We start from the raw sequence: 16,546 nt of genomic DNA, 5'->3' as shown, positions 1-16,546 counted from the left end.
TTCTATTTTTTTTTATCAAAATTCAGTTAACTATAAACCACTGTAGCTTAATAAATTAACTATAAAAATATTAAACTACATTAATAAAGTATTTAATAGCCCTAATTCGAATTTATTTATTCGAAATAAACGAATCCTTTCATTCAAGTTTGCGAACCAGCTCTTACACGCTCAACTAAGAGAGCATAAAGTACTCCTCTTTCAGAGTCGTGATTTAATTCTTTACTTTATTTAAAAAGATAATTTTCTTATCGGAACTTATTTCCTTCCTTTCCAGAGCTATTTAATAAGATGCTAAATAATTCATATAATCCTAGAAATCGCGTGCAATTCAGTCCAAAAGCATCTTAAAAGAGCAGTGCCATTAATGGACTGATTTTACTTGGAAAGAGTTCAAATTTCAAGAGAACCACTCTCTTCTTTTTTCTGTCTCTCTATCATCTTTGATTGCTAGGGGCTTTTCTTAGGGATTTATTAAAGTTTCACGCGTTTTATAACAACCTAATAGTTAGCCATCAAACTTAATTGCCTCGAATGGAACTACACTGCTAACCGCACTGAGAACTATTAGCAAGCCATATCAGGTTAATCTAATGGGCTATCTATCAAATGAAAGCCAATTACTACTATCGGCCACTTAGTTAAATTAATGTTATGCTGTTTATGTTTCCAAGGTAACCACTAATCTATGCGTGTTGATGTTGATATGGGTACTTAAACTAATACACGACGATCCCAGACGATAAAATTATTGTCTTTTTAAATCCTCATGTTTGAGAATAGCATCTTTTAAACTGCTCAGAATCATTTAAAAAAGCAATACAGTGGTAATTTCTGGTTATCAATTGTTTAGAATTAAAGATTTCTATAATAATACATATATAAGAAATTAAGAGTTTGAATTTTAAAAATTAGATGCATGCACAATTGTGCTCTCTCGTTAACTGGCGAAGATAAAAGATAATTGAGTAGTTCCTTGAATAAAATATTAATGAGGACATTCAAATATTACAGTATGATTTCATTTTATATACATTGAAAAAAAATTATTAATGTACAAATATATTCAAAAGCAATCGAATAAAATTTGAATATTGGTATTTGTTTTCGTAACATAATGTGGAGTATATAAATTTTATTTTAAATAATTAATTTTAAATAATAATCTTACTTGTTACATTACACTAAGATTATAAATAATATGAAAGATTAAATTATTATTATTTAAATATTATTTAATACAATAAATAGTTATGCATCAATTATTTTGAAAGTCCCAAAATACTAATTGACATGACCGGCATGGGATTAAACTAATTTCATGTATAATAATTTAAAGTAGAAATTTGTATAAAATAATGTATACGAAACCTCCTTCAAGACAAATGTAATAAAAGAAAAAGAAAAAAAGTGGTAGAGAAGTACAAAGTTTTAGTAAAATCCACTATATATGTTCATATTTCAAAATCATCTGCGTTAAATTTTTGAAGGAATTAATAACTATTGTAAGAAATATTGACCAAAAATGAAATTGGTATCGGTATAAAAATAAATATTTTCGGAATATTTTCTTTCGAAATTTCGGTGAAAAAGGACGAAATATTAACTAATTTTCCATAATGTAATGTCGCAGCTGTCACCGAACATCTGCCTCATTTGCTAGCAAAAGCTTTATTTTTCTTGCTTACGTTTGAGTGATTGACTTTCCCCTACTTTTAGATGTTATAAAATCAATACATTTAACAGTTATTTAAAAAATCTCGATACAGTAGTTTAAAGTTAACATTAATTTTAATAAATTTAAAATTTTTTAATGAAAATTAATTGCAATTGAAAGAAATACTGTGCAGAAATGAAATTAAAGCTATTGAAATAGTAAAATTTGATTGTTAAGGTAGTTAAAAAAGTATTTCTTCTGAAATAATTTCCTTTTAAATCACTAGGGGGAAAAGGAAAATTATAATTTCAAATTAATTAAATATTTAACTAATTTTTGAACTTTTGACAATATTTTATCTCTCGATTAAATTACTTTGAAAAATTCGTGTGACTTCAGCCTAGTTGCCTCAATGAGTGGTAAATTAATGTATGCGTAAATATATTAATGCATAATGTATTAATACGAGTTATCTTTAAAAACGTGAATTATTATTAAATTATCAATTAAATTAGAATCTCTACTTTCAGATGTCCCTGAATCTAAAAAAAAAAAAAAATTCATTTTAGATTCAGAAAGATCTAAAAAGTAGAGATTGCACTCACTAAATCCCATGTTCCAATTTTTTGACGATTACAATAACTTCTCTTAATGTCCTTTCATACAAGAATGTGAAGACCATTTAGTTTGGCTGAAAATTAGAAATATCCTATTCTTGATTTAATTAAATCCCTTTTACTGCCAAATGGCTTTATGCAGTATTTCATATCTCGCTTTATAAACAAACATTGACATTTTAAAAGATAATGGCAGCATTACTCCGAATGCAAACTGAGATGAGTAAAACACACCACAAATCCGATTACCAATTGTGTAAATAAATGACTTATCCCTTATTTCACCATTCGTTACTTCTATCTTGATACCCTCAGATTGCTGAAAGAATGGATAAGAAATTCAGCCTCGACTTTTCTCCCACGACCGAAATTACTAAGATGATCGTGGATAAGATGGTCTGCTCTTCAAATGTTCAAATATGTGAGTATCTAGTGTTTGTATTAGCCATCCAGAATGGTCTTGAACACTTATTATCATAATCCTTATGGTGAAAGAAATTTTTCAAGGCTCTGTTTCAAGTAATGCATCCATTTTTTATAGGTTATTTTGTCTAGAGCAAAAGAGAAGAGAAAAAAAATCATTTACTATCACATTGTGCACTTGCTGCATAAGAATTTATTCAAGAAAGAATAAAATGCATGAAGAAATGTTCAAAATGTTTTTCCACGGCCTTTTCAGAATTTATTGCATCAAGTTTTCATCGCATTTTCGACTACGAAGTGAAGCAATCTTCCAACTCACGCGATATCAACTTTTAAAAAAATGAGGCTATTTGTGCTGTTACATATTTTTTGATGTTTGCAAACAATATTATAATATACTCAATTTTTAAGAATTGTTAGCAATCATTCATACTAAAAACCCAAAAAATTAAAGAAATAAAATTGGCACGTTTTTTCTTTAAATTGATATATAATAACTTTCGCATTTTCCTAAAAAGATAAAGCTTTTATATTTCATTAAGAAATTAAATGAATTATTTACAATGAAATGACGCTTTTTAAAACTAATTTTATTACATATTTTTCTTTAAAATCTCTAATAAAATAAACTACGCTTGAATTTTTTGTATTGAAAAGAAAAAGGTGAATTTATGATTCAGTTTAGTATATGCTGGGAAGCAACAGTAAGAATTCATTTAAGGATGGTCATTAAATGAAGTAAGCCAAAACAAAAGAATTAAACTTTATAAAAGAAATTGAAAATACGATCATGTCTTAACATTTTCAACGCTACCGATGAGATATCTCGTCTTTCAGATACTTTAGAAAGTTTAGATAGGTTTACTTTGCCAGTTTAGATAGGTTGAACTTTCTAACACATATCTGAAGAAAGCCTTTAAGACCTTTACCTGGCATGAGACAAATTTTAGCCCACAGAAACCTGTAATTGGAAGTATCTGAAAGACGAGATATCTCGTCGGTAGCGTTGAAAGTATTAAAGATATGTTTAAAATTGAGATAAAATAAAATCAATTATAATTGCTATTATTTGTTCCACTTTTCTGATGTAAATGATGTGCTTTTGTAAAAAGACAAATTTTCTACATCTTTTTTATCTTCTTAAAAGGAAAAAAAATCATTTGTTTTTTAATTCATGAAAATATTCATAAAAATGGAAAATTTATATCAGATACTTATAAATAATTGCAATAAATACGAACTTAAAAATAATTTTGTATGGAATGAAGGAACATGGTTAAAAAAAGTCACAAAAGATGGTAAACAATAATTAACCAGAACGAAGTTTATTTGAAAGAAAAACAGTTTTTTCAAAAAAATTATTTAAAGCATATTTGAAATTCTATACATGGGGAGGGAGAGATCAATCGCTTGAAATAACGCATTACAATAGTTCCTTTTAAAAAGACATTAAAAAGGTAAATTATTATTTATTGTAAAAAAAGGCAATCGTAATTTCGTTTGATCTTTTTTTGTGTTGTGTTCTTACTTTCTCTCTTTCCTTTTCTTTTCTTTATTTGTTTCCAATATGTAGAATTTACTTCACAAAAATAAGAAGATAGTTTTTAAAATGAAGAAAAGAAAAATTTTATGTAAGCTCATTGTTGATATCATGTCTTTATATGCGATTTTATTTTTATGTAATTAATTTTTTACATCACAATTTAAGGTTGTTCAATATATATTGCAATCAATATATATTGAACCATATATATCAATATATATTTTTGTATATTGAACCATATATATCAATATATATTTTTGTATATTGAACCATATATATATCAATATATATTTTTTTTCATTACGATGCAAAAGCAAGATGAATCAAATGTAATGAATCTATATTCACGAAGGCAAATAAACAATTATTAACACGACATTTTCAAACTGAGCTAATAATTTTATTTATTTTTATAAATTTTGGTTATTAATCCATCAAACAACAAAATGAGTCAGTTAATGCTAAAAGAACAAATATGTCTTTAAATATCAAGTGTTCATATCAGAATGAATTCAACGCTTCTTTCTGGAAGAAGCCTTCTAATTTGTTTTTCGTTTCGGAAGGCAAAGAATGCTTTTAGTGAGTATCTAATCTAATCAGTATAATAAATACCAACATTAGTCTGTCCGAATTTCGACACTCACTAAAATACGCTAACGTGGCGAAACTGAGTTGCTGATAGATGGTTGAAGTATCTTATCTTAGCTGGAACTACAATTCCTTTTAAAATGCGACAGTTTGCCTTTTGCGAAATCTATTCGTCTATGCTTAATCACATGGAGTAGTCTTCTCAAAACTTTCTTGCTTACTATCTATTATAAGGTATAATCCACCACTTCCCTAAAAAAAGATAGTGGACTTTGGGTAAGATAGACAACCCTTGAATGGCATTGGCGTACTGTAGTTATGAAATATTAATCTTTGGCTCCAATTTAACACTTTCACCAAATCTATTTTGGATCTTTGGCTAGTTTTTTGGCGATTAAACCTTGGGATGCTATTAATGACATTTGAAAATAGAGTTTGAGTTTTAGATTCGCTTTTCCCACCAGTTTGAAGCCAAAATGTGAGATAGAATTTAAATTTTTGTCACAAAATCAAGTACCAAATTTCATATATTTAAATCATTGCATTTGGGAGGTTTTGCGTTCACATGCTTCTGAAAGCACAGACCGAGAGACGTTCAACCCTTAATTAGATTTGGCTCAAAATTCGATTGGTATCCACGTTACAGATGTTATCTGAGAGCTGAGTTTTATCCATCTAGCTCTCATTCTTTTGTAGTTATCGCGTTGATTTATATTCGAACAGCCTGATAGACAGACTTTTTTTCAATAGATTTTGCTCGAAAATTGATAGGAATCTAAGAATTTGATGCAAAGACCGTGTATGAAATTTCATCCATTTGGCTCAAAGCGTTTTTAAGCAATCTTTGCCACAGACAGGCAGACTGGCATTTTTTTAAAATGGTTTTTCGAATTCAGGGTAATCTAAAACTTGGAAGTTAGTCAAATTTTTGAATTCGAATTTTTTGACGATTATAAATTTTTTTCTATACTTTCTATACGATAAAGTAAAAATGGGAACATTTATTGCCCCAAAAAGAATGTTCTAAAATTCTACAGAATTATATTTAAGTTTCCTAAATATAATTCTGTAGAATAAAATTTAAATGTTTTTTTTTAATTCTGTCAATTTATGATACTTAATAACATCGATACATTTTTAAGTATCTCTTGTATAAACCATGTAAAATCAAACTAACATTTATTACAAATTCTGAATATATCGCGTCATTCATAAACCTACGAAATTCATCAAGTTTCCAAATAATTTGCTTCTTAATTAATTTTTTTCTGTTTAAATTACATCTTTTATTCCTTTATAACAAGAATATTTGAGAAATTTTGTCAATTTTATAAAAATAGTGAAATGAAATTGTTGCTCCGTGAGAGGGTTCAGGGATCTCAGATTATCTTTAAATTATGCTCTTTAATTTATTTGTCATCTTACTGTAAAAAAGTTCACGAAAATTTTTCAGGGTTTATCATTTCTAATTCATAATAATATATTCTAATTTTTAACTAAAGTGCCTTAAAAATTATAAGCAAAAAACACGGTATGAAAACTCAAATAGTGATGCACTATCAAAAGTAAAATAAAATTTAAAAAAAACTGTGATATTAGCCAAAAATTTAAGGCATCATTGCTATGAAATTTATAATCTTAAAAATCATTAGAGTAAAAAATTAACGTTATCAACCGTCGTTTTATTTTTTTAGAAAAACTGATCCTTTGACAGCAAACGCTAATACCAGAGAAGTCCCCATCTTTTCTCTTCAGAAGTGTAGCTTCTTACCTTCCCAACCTACACCAAATACTGGAATCTTCCATTACGTCCTTGTTCCAAAGAGTGTTTCATAGAACTGTCAGAGTGTGGCGCTAACATAGGCTTCAGAATGGGCCTGGACTCGACCACATCAACATGTCCTGAACTAGCTCCTGCCAGCTCGAAGAACCTACTTCTCACAGCATTTCGGTTCTCCAAGTCCGGTTTGTGGATAATCATTTCTTGGATCCAGTGAACTTCGGTTGTGTTTTCAATTTGTGTGTCACATGTGTGTCCTCTAAATATGGATATGCTACAATTTACGAGATGGTTAATCCACAGAACTAGCAAACCACCACCTGTGATATCGAACAGAAGAGCGAGTAGATATCTGGTCTTGGATAATTATAAAATTCAGTGGATTGCTTTATGTGTTATTATGTGTTTTAGGGAAATATATTGTGATGGTAAGTATGTATATATTTTCTATTATTGAGAGGTTTTTTTTTGAGTTTATAATTTTTGTTGACTCTATTTTCATGCGTTAAAAAGCGTTCTGAGTTTTCCAAAATAGAAAGAATCAACTATCTTGATTGTATTTATTTTGTAAATAAACATTTGAAGAAATTAACAAAAAATAAAGATAGTGTTTACATATTATACCCGTTTTTATTTAAATGCTATAAGTAGAAGTTTACTTTCACCTTTTTTTTTTATCTACATAATTTTAGGAATATATTTATTTGTATACTTATACTCAGTTATTTCGTGTGCCTACAATTAATTTGAACTGATTGTATGAATGTGATCACTGTTTCATTAAACAAATATTGGTTAAAAACAGAAGATATTCAATTTATATTCAATTTTCTGCATTTTTTATAAGGTTATTTTTAATTGTAACAGATCAAAGTCTGAAAAATATTCTTAATATTAATTTATTAATCTCATACTCTTAAAATGAAAACCTAATAATAAAATACATTTAATAATAAAACAATAAAGCATTTTGTTTTTTTATTATTAATTGTTATCAGGAATTATTAATTAGGACACTATCTTTGGGATTAATAATTTTTCTTATTAAATCGACATTTCATTTATATAAAAAAAAATGTATGGGACTCTGTTAATGAAAAACTTTGTGAACTGTTTGGGATTAATGTAAAGTAATTTAAAAAGCATTATTGATAATTTTTAGATAAAAATTATTGCTTTTAGTTTTGAAACTAAATACAAAAAAATCTTTAAAAAAAGAAACCTAAGTTTGTTTTTTATTTTCTTTATAAACTCACTATGCAATAGGTCTTAATTTTTATATCTCTCATGCTGTTTTTGCAGAAAAAGTTCGAATTCAACCATTTCATTTTCCAACAAGCGCGAAAGAAGGACATAAAGTGCAAGTAATATGTGGTTTGCTGGAAGGTGATCCTCCAGTTCATTTCATATGGCAAAAGAATGGTGAATCTGTGAGTACAAGTAACAATGTGAATATTATGACCCATCCTGATTTTTCGAGACTTATGATCAATGATGTGGATGTACAGAGCTCAGGAAACTATACGTGCATCGCTAAGAATAACCAAGGTCAAGATTCTTACACAGCCCATTTAGCTGTTAGAGGTAATAATATTTTTTTATAATTTAGATACCCTTCGTGTGTGTAGTAGTGATTTTACAATCGATAAATTGCTTTGTATCAAGTATAAATTGTATATTAACTACATTTATGCATTCCAATTTCTGATGATAAATAATCCAATGAGCATAAAAAATTATGCGATTATTATATTGTTTAATATTCTGAATACCGAACAATATGGCGAATATATCTCAATAATGTGAATGGCGTCTTATGCTAAAAGGTAAAATATAATTTCTGCCAATAAACCTGATCTTCAGCCCAAAATAAAACTTAATCACATAGCGTTTTACAATGGATAATAAAATTTAAAATTTTTCAAATTCATACCATGCTGATGAGGATTTTAGTTTTTATTACATGATTTACATTGCTGAATTTTCTAAATTAATTCGTCATTAGTATTAGTTCTTTATCAGTCACTGTTTAATAAAAGTCTTTTTTAGAAATTATGTTTTAAGGACTAAGATTTCAAATGTATGAAAGATAACTTATTCGTTTCTGTCAAATTAAATTAACCTTTCTTTTGAAAAATTTCATAAATTTTAGAATTTTTCTGTATAATATTTTAAAAATTAGATGCCAAAGAAAATTAGGAAAACCTTTATGATTAATTTGAAATTCATGTCATCATTTTTAAACAAGCAATCTGGCTTATCTCATTTGTGATAAATGTATTTTTGAAATGTTATTTCTGAAATTAAACTATTTTGAAAAATATATATGCATGTGTAAATAATGTCAAGCCGATAAGATATTCTTTTCTAAGATTAATCAACAAAATTTGTAAAAACATTGAGCTCAAATATGTAAAAATTTTGATTAAGGAACTAGCAAATTCTATGTATTGATTCATTTTATCATCTGAAATAAAAGCAAACAACAGTAAGAAAAAGAGAAGCCTAATTTTTTCGAAAACAAATCAGGTAGATGAGAGCTGAATAGAACACCACCGCTCAGACAACAGTAACAGGAAATTTCGCAAGTTTTTCCCAAACTGTGCGTTTCTAAAATCGTAACAAGTATCGGAAGCCATTTCTGTGGTTTCTTATCACATGTCAGGAAGTTTCTTCGCAATTCTTTTCCCGGAAGATTTATTCATCTCGAAAAAATATCAAGAAATCTTCCATTTTTCGTTTTTTATGTGGGAAACAGGCTGAAGTCACAGTCGTAATTACTATTGCTAGTACACGATGAGATGACATTGTAAGATTTAGAGATGATTTGTCATCAATATATTTGCAGTATGACTCGATGACGAAACAGTTTGTTTTCTCGGGAAGTGAGACCTTGGCCTGTTTTTCTGATACTGATTTCCGTGAAAATAGGAAAGAGTTGGATATTTTTTGAGTTTCTATGTCTATTAATTCATTCTTCTATTAAATGAGATGTAGACAAGAATACAATTTTATTATCTTAAATAAATGATATTTTAAATTCATTAAAAAGATAATAAATGGAATTTTATTATTTTTAAATATAATTAATACTTCTACCTAAGTAATTTGTTTATACGATATGACTATAATTATTGAAAAGCATTAATTTCATATCAATTGCAATTTCTATTTCATTACATTTTGAAGCTAGAGGGTTTTCAAATACCTCACTTCAAATCACTCCGGAAAGCAGCGAGAGTCACTTGTTAAAGAGAAAAGAACTTTGCATTTTGAATCATAAAAAATTTGCTAGATTTTGAAAATGCTGAAATAAAAGAATATTGGGTAAAAAGGTAACCCCTTTCCCTCTTACTCCTTTATCCAAATATCCTTTGATCCAAGTGTCCTAACATTATGTCCTAAAATGAATTATTTGAAATGTAAATCCACGATCACAGATTTCTTCTAAAAAAAATAATAATAAGCTTTAAAAATATCGTCCAATTACTTTATACCACTGAAAAATATGTTTATTTAGAAAAAGTCATTATTAAGGCGCAACATTTGTTTTTTCAGTATTTTCATTTGTTGGGTGGGTGCTTTAGTTTTATTTTTTAAAAATATACTGTTACTTTTCATTTTATTTGGCATAACGATCCTTAAGAATTATTTTATTTCATTTATACCTGACATTTTCTCTAATTTTCTATGCTTTCAAAAGGAAATGTTTTCTTTGGTATTGAGTAAGAAAGAAATTCAATAGTGATTCAACGCTCATGTGATTAAATAGCTTCATTCTTGTTGCATTGAACATTCGCAGATTAACGAGTTATCAAATAGAGTACTGTTTAACATTACACAGGCCTGATTGATATGTTTGCCAGACTAACAACCTGTTTTGAAATAACGCCAGGATTACAGAAGACGGGCCTCGGGGACAGTAGTCATTTGGAGGGCACTACATACAGTCAACCATCATACATTTCGAAATCACGAATTCAATTAATATCCGGAAGATAAAAATGACAGTTAAAATTTAATCTATTTTATCACCTTCCTCGTTAAATTTGAGTTTGAATAGTGAAATCATTGCCTTTTTATCTGCAAGTTTACTATCTCCTTACTCTTGCCATCACATCGTCATGACACTGATTCTGAAGCCAGGGCTGAACTCTTTATGCAGACAGTTTGCGTAGAGATGACAAATGATGTCCCAAATATGCTCTTACTATATTTTCCTTCTGGCTACATTCACTGATTTCTTGATCAGAATTATCAAAATAAGTCAAATCTATTGTCTTCATGGCGACCTCTAATAATGGTGTACGGGACTTATGTAGTCTTATTACTTACTCCTATCTACTATTGGGTCTCTTCGCATTCAATGTGCAGTAAACCCCCTATTCCCTGGATTCTGGACGGAATTAAGTCTCAAATTCATATCTGACTTTAGTTTCCAATTCATACTTAGTCCTAGTTGCCAGCTTTACCTAAAGCTTTGATCCAATACTTAAGTCCCATTTCCACTGTGACTTTCATTTAAAAAAAATAAACATATCAAATTCTATTAAAAATCCCATCGGCAGAATTTTAATTAAAAATAAGGAAAAAGAAAACCATGTATTCTATTTCAGAAGCATTGATGCGCAAAATGCACGCAACCTAATTACCTGCAATGCTTTTAAATCAAATTTATCTCGTTCAAAGTGAGTCATCTCGAAAACCAACCATCGAGAGCCTTTTATTGAAGCAATAGCGCAGATCGCTCCACTCTCATAACTCAAAGTCCAGAGAGGAAAAAAGCAATCATAGCTGTTTTATTGATACCACTTATCGACAACCACCGATGAAAGAACAAAACGAGGGGAGGGGGGTTGACTAGCCACACCCCACACACAGTGGTCAACTCAAAGAGACAGAAGGTACCCGTGACCACACGCCATCTCTAGCTGACTCAGCTGCCTGATGTCATCGAGTGTGGCAGAAAAGGAGACTTCCAGGCGCCTGTCAGCTCAAAGGAGAAAGCAACACTACACGAAGCGGTATTTAATCTTCCATCGTATATTGACTGCACGAAAAGAAGACGTGACTAAGATGAAGTTGCTCGGGAGAGATTATTTGTCTTCGGCAAGGGTCTCAGGAACGAGGAATGTCGTGAAAAGAACGGGAATTGCAGATTATTGCTGAGTTATCACGAATGTGCTACTTATCCTTTTATGTATTTTTCAAGCATATGCATTTTTTATGTATTTTTCAAAATTGAAGCACCTGAATTTGCATTTCTCGAATTCTAACAAAATAAAATTAAAAATGCGTATAGATTACCAATATGTTTTAAATTCATACATTTCATGGAATGCCTAGGCAAAATATGAAATATGTTAAATTATAAATTAAAATTTACTTGCCATACATTAAGCAATCAATAATTTTTTTTTTTGGCCGATAAGGGAATACAAGTTTCATTAGAAATAATAATAAGTCTAAATATTAATAATAATAATAAATAATAATAATAATATTAATAATAATAAATAATAATTTGCAGTCATAAATATAAGATATGCAAAAAAAGGGGGGGACAGAAGATTCATTTGCAGAGAGTGTGAAATATTTGCAGTCAAAAAGTAAGTCTAAATGGGTATTTGAATTATATTTAATTGGCTTGTCTATACAAAATCACTTGAAATTTCTTCACTTGGATTTGTGAGCTAGCCTTATGCAGCTCATTAATACAAAGCAGCTCATTAATTAAAACAGCTTTTCAAAAAATATGTAAATTTATATAAATTTTATCATTCTGTATACTTTGCATACATAAATACTAATTTTATTTTACATTTCCTATGGATATTTAAGCAAAGTATGAAATGGTTGTTTAATTTAGAGCTGTGTCCTGCTTTGAATAGGCATTATTTAAAATATTTGTCATTACCAAGTAAACATACAGAAGAAACACGTAAATCTTAAATGCGAGAAACGGGATTTTTCAAATCAAAGTGGTCGTATTGACCTTCAGGTTTGAAAATATTATGCATCTGTCATTACCCATTTCTAATTAAATACTTGTAGCCAAATTACAAAAATAGGAAAGTAACTATTTTCTCAGAAATTGTATAACCACTAATAATTTTTAATGGTCATATAATTTTTACTAAAATAAATTTTAATATCGAATTATAATATCGTAGTTCCGGTATTTACTTTATAGTTAGGGAAACATTTAAAGAATGAGAAAAGTAATCTTATTAAACAGTTGCAGAAGAGAATAATAAAGAAAAATTCTTTAGCTAAATAAAATAAAATTTTTGCGAATTCAATGAGAGAGCTATATTATTTTGAATTAAATTTTTTCATTCTCGAAATTTTTATTTTTCGTTCTTTCCTTTTTCTTATCTCTTCACTTATAAGGCTGTCTTTTGGACAAAAGTTAGGACTTTTCCCCTTTACATTAAAAATAAACTTGAGGCAAAGGAGAATTTCAGAATGACGCTCATGTATCAATGGCTTTGTACATTAAAAAGAAAAAAAGAATAGATCAGATGCCCTTTTTTTATTGTTTTTTTTCCTCCTTTTAGTTACAAATTTCGTCAAATGTGAAGAAAAGGTTAAAAAATGAATGAAAATAATTAAATAAATAAGACGATAATAATAAATAATAATAAGAAATAATGATGTCAGATGATAGATAAATAAGAAAAAAGAATAGGTTATTTAAAATTGTATATTTAAAAATATATATATTTACTTATTTAAAAAAAAAAAAGGAATTCAGAATGCATCATCATTTTTCAATTATCATATTTAATTCTTATTTTATTAAAAATAATAATTATTTTTTATAAAATAAGGAATTTATGATGTTGTTCATGGCTTATACAATTTGTTTCAGCAATCTAATGGAACAATTTTACGATCTTTTATTTATTTATTTATTTCGAGCAATTTTAAATTAGGCTTCAAAAAGAAAGTTCCATTTTTATCAATTTGATAATATGGCAAATGTCAACAATAATATAAGTTTAATGAGGGAAAAAAATATGAAAAAAGCTTTTGATAAACAGGAAAAAATATACGACTTAGGTAACGATATAGGAAAAATTATGACTTCATATTAAATTATATACATAAAAAATATACATATTTAAAAAGTTTCTTTCAAGCAACATTTTTCGCCTTTTTTTCCCAATTACTGTAATATGATTTTGATTCAATTATTATCCTTGCAGGTCCCCCCAAATGGTTAAAAGAACCCACCGACACTTCGACATCAGTCGGGGAATATGTGACATTACCGTGTGCTACCTTCGGCTATCCTACTCCTGACGTCACCTGGAGGAAGGCCAACGGTGAGTAGCTTCTAGTGGTCACTCTCCACCTGAATACTAAACGACATCGATTCCCCACCCCTTACCCTTTCTCGCTCGCAGCTGGAGGAAAAAGAGCTTCTGTTTGTGCAATTGGTCGATTGGTTGTTGGGTCACTCTCTAACATTGGATAGCGAAGAACGATAGCTTGTGTCCGTCTATATGGAATAAATAAATAAAGCATCAGAGAACAAAAAGGGCTTTGTACAACTGTTTTATATTTTAAAAGAATAAGCATATTATGATTGAAGGAAATCCGTTGAAATGTGAGGTTCATTGAGATTAACATTTTTCTATATATATAAATGAAGCTTATGGCATAACTATTTTATTTTCGAGTAAATGTAAAAATCAGTGTTAATCAATGTTAAAATTAGAAACCATATTTCCACATTAATTTTAATGAGTCTTAACATCAATTTTAATGAAAGGTGCCGAATTTTTCCCTATTTCCATTTAATTTTTTTAAATTTATCCTCTAACCTGAAGTGCCTGAGTAGCTAGATTGTATTTACACTAACATTTATAGAAGTTATAATTCGAGATAAAAATGATGAGTAGTTCATAAACATCTCAACATTTCTATGAGATTTTGGTTGAATTGGTACGATATTTCAACAACAGGTGGCATTTAATTAAATAGAAGACAAAACAAAATAATTTAAGCATTAACTAATTAATATCAAAATTTACGTTGCTTAAATGTAATTACCAAGTTATTAAGGATGGATTTTTTTATCTTTCCATAATCATTTTATTATTATTTTGATGTCACTAATTAGTTTTTTTATGCCCTTTTTGCCCATGATTGGCGATTGATTTAGCCCATGGTTAGTGATTTTGATGTCACTACTTAGTTTTTTTTTTTTTTTAATTTTATTTTCTGCCATTTTTACCCATGATTAATTTTTCCATGATTGGTGAAAATTTCAAATGCTAGAAGCTACGTTTTGACGAATATGGAAATAAAAATCTGTTTGAATTTTAAGAATTGTGATTAATTTTCTTAAAATACTGCATACACATTGCTGGTACCGAATCTTCAAATCGTAGTGGACTTAAATAAGCGTCCGATCATATACATAATACAATTAAATATATATATATATATATATATATATATATATATATATATATATATATATATATATATGCAATGTATAAATTAACACAATATCATAAACGCGATGTATAAAATAAAATTTACAACCACATGTAAAAACTTGAAAAAGGAAACATTTTTAATGCAAGCGTGTTTGTTCCTAAAAAAGCGAATATTCGGATAATCAATATTTCAATCGAAATTGAAATAAGAATTTCATGTTAAGATGCAAACCTCACTCTATCAAAATTCCACTCATTTTAGATTTAAAAGTAGTTTAAATTTCAATGAAAAAATGTATAAACTTATTTTTGGTTTTCAATAAGTTCTGCTTTATATTACGTGTCGAAGTGAAATATAGTAGTTATTATTTTTTTAACCTAAGAGATATATCATAGATTTTCGAAACTAGTTGAACGGTAGATGCGTTTCATTGTAAAACATTAGCTCACATAAACCGCTTTTTTTTTTCTACGATAATGAATTTTTCTTATGACCATTTTTTGCTGTAAGTAATATATTTACATATAGTACGGAAGTTAATGTTTTCCATGAAACAAATGCAACAAAATCTGCGAGATTGGTGAAGACAGTCAGTATAATAAACGACAACTTCCTTTCATGTAACGATATGTATTTTAATTAAATTTGATTTGTATCATTTTATGATTTAAAAATCGATGAGATTGTCAAATATCCTCCCTGAATTTGTTTTGAGACTTTCTTACAGAATATCGTGCAGGACAAGAATAAAATTCATTATTAATGACGGTTGGTAGGAGGTCATTTACAAGTGATGCTAAGATAAACAGTCTCCTACTTAAAAGCTTTGACATGTTAAAGTGCAAGTAGATTCGCAGTTTCCTTAGAGATTATTTTTTTGCTTTTCATAGTACTTCGAAATAATAAGTGACTTTGTTCTTAAAAAAAATCATATGCGTCATCGCAAAATGTTAGAAAAAGAAAGAGATAAATAAATTTAAACAAAAAGAACATGATTGTAAAATAACGCTGATTTAACAAACTTTTTTTTATCCATTAAAATTTTTTCCAAACTGCACTCGTTAATACGCGGTTTCAACAAGAATTTGAATGACTGAAAAAAAATGCTAAATTGATTGTATGATTGAAAGAAATGCACACTTTTCTAATTTGCGCATCCTAACATTAATTTGGTCACATATGAGTGTAAATTATATTTGAAGATTCCTTTATTAATGTTTTAATTTTATTTGCAAAGCACACATAGTCACATTATATTATCATCAAGATGCTTCCCGGATACAAACTTTCTTTTTAAAGTTTTCAAGATCATGGAATTCTCAAGAAAAGCAACTGAGATTTCAAAGACAATTTTAATTTTGCAATTTATTCAATATTATGATTAATCAGTTGCGTGAATTCTTCTTTATATTATAAATAAATAAAAAAATCTTCCAACAAGTGCAGGACAAACAAAAAAATTGTTATAAGGCTAACGAATTATT

The 16,546-nt window shown here is 28.4% G+C and overlaps 1 protein-coding gene across 2 annotated transcripts in view; it reads left to right on the top strand.

The window, feature by feature from the left end:
* Positions 1 to 2,630: 2,630 nt before the first annotated feature.
* The window catches only part of LOC129968437 (cell adhesion molecule DSCAM-like), a 101,006-nt gene continuing 87,090 nt past the window's right edge, over positions 2,631 to 16,546 (top strand). Inside the window, exons 1-4 of one of the 2 annotated variants that reach the window (XM_056082295.1) lie at positions 2,631 to 2,695; positions 6,523 to 7,036; positions 7,911 to 8,192; positions 13,820 to 13,939. In XM_056082295.1, the coding sequence (XP_055938270.1) occupies positions 6,874 to 7,036; positions 7,911 to 8,192; positions 13,820 to 13,939 (565 nt within the window). In that variant the 5' untranslated portion in view covers positions 2,631 to 2,695; positions 6,523 to 6,873. Of the gene's footprint in view, positions 2,696 to 4,220; positions 4,329 to 6,522; positions 7,037 to 7,910; positions 8,193 to 13,819; positions 13,940 to 16,546 lie in introns of those variants that run through there. The other variant, XM_056082294.1, reaches the window with a different exon arrangement.

The sequence above is a fragment of the Argiope bruennichi genome, chromosome 5, assembly GCF_947563725.1.
Source record: "Argiope bruennichi chromosome 5, qqArgBrue1.1, whole genome shotgun sequence".
NCBI lineage: Eukaryota > Metazoa > Arthropoda > Arachnida > Araneae > Araneidae > Argiope > Argiope bruennichi.
The sequence above is the reverse complement of the archived record's forward strand: the minus strand, read 5'-3'. Positions and strand labels throughout refer to the sequence as shown.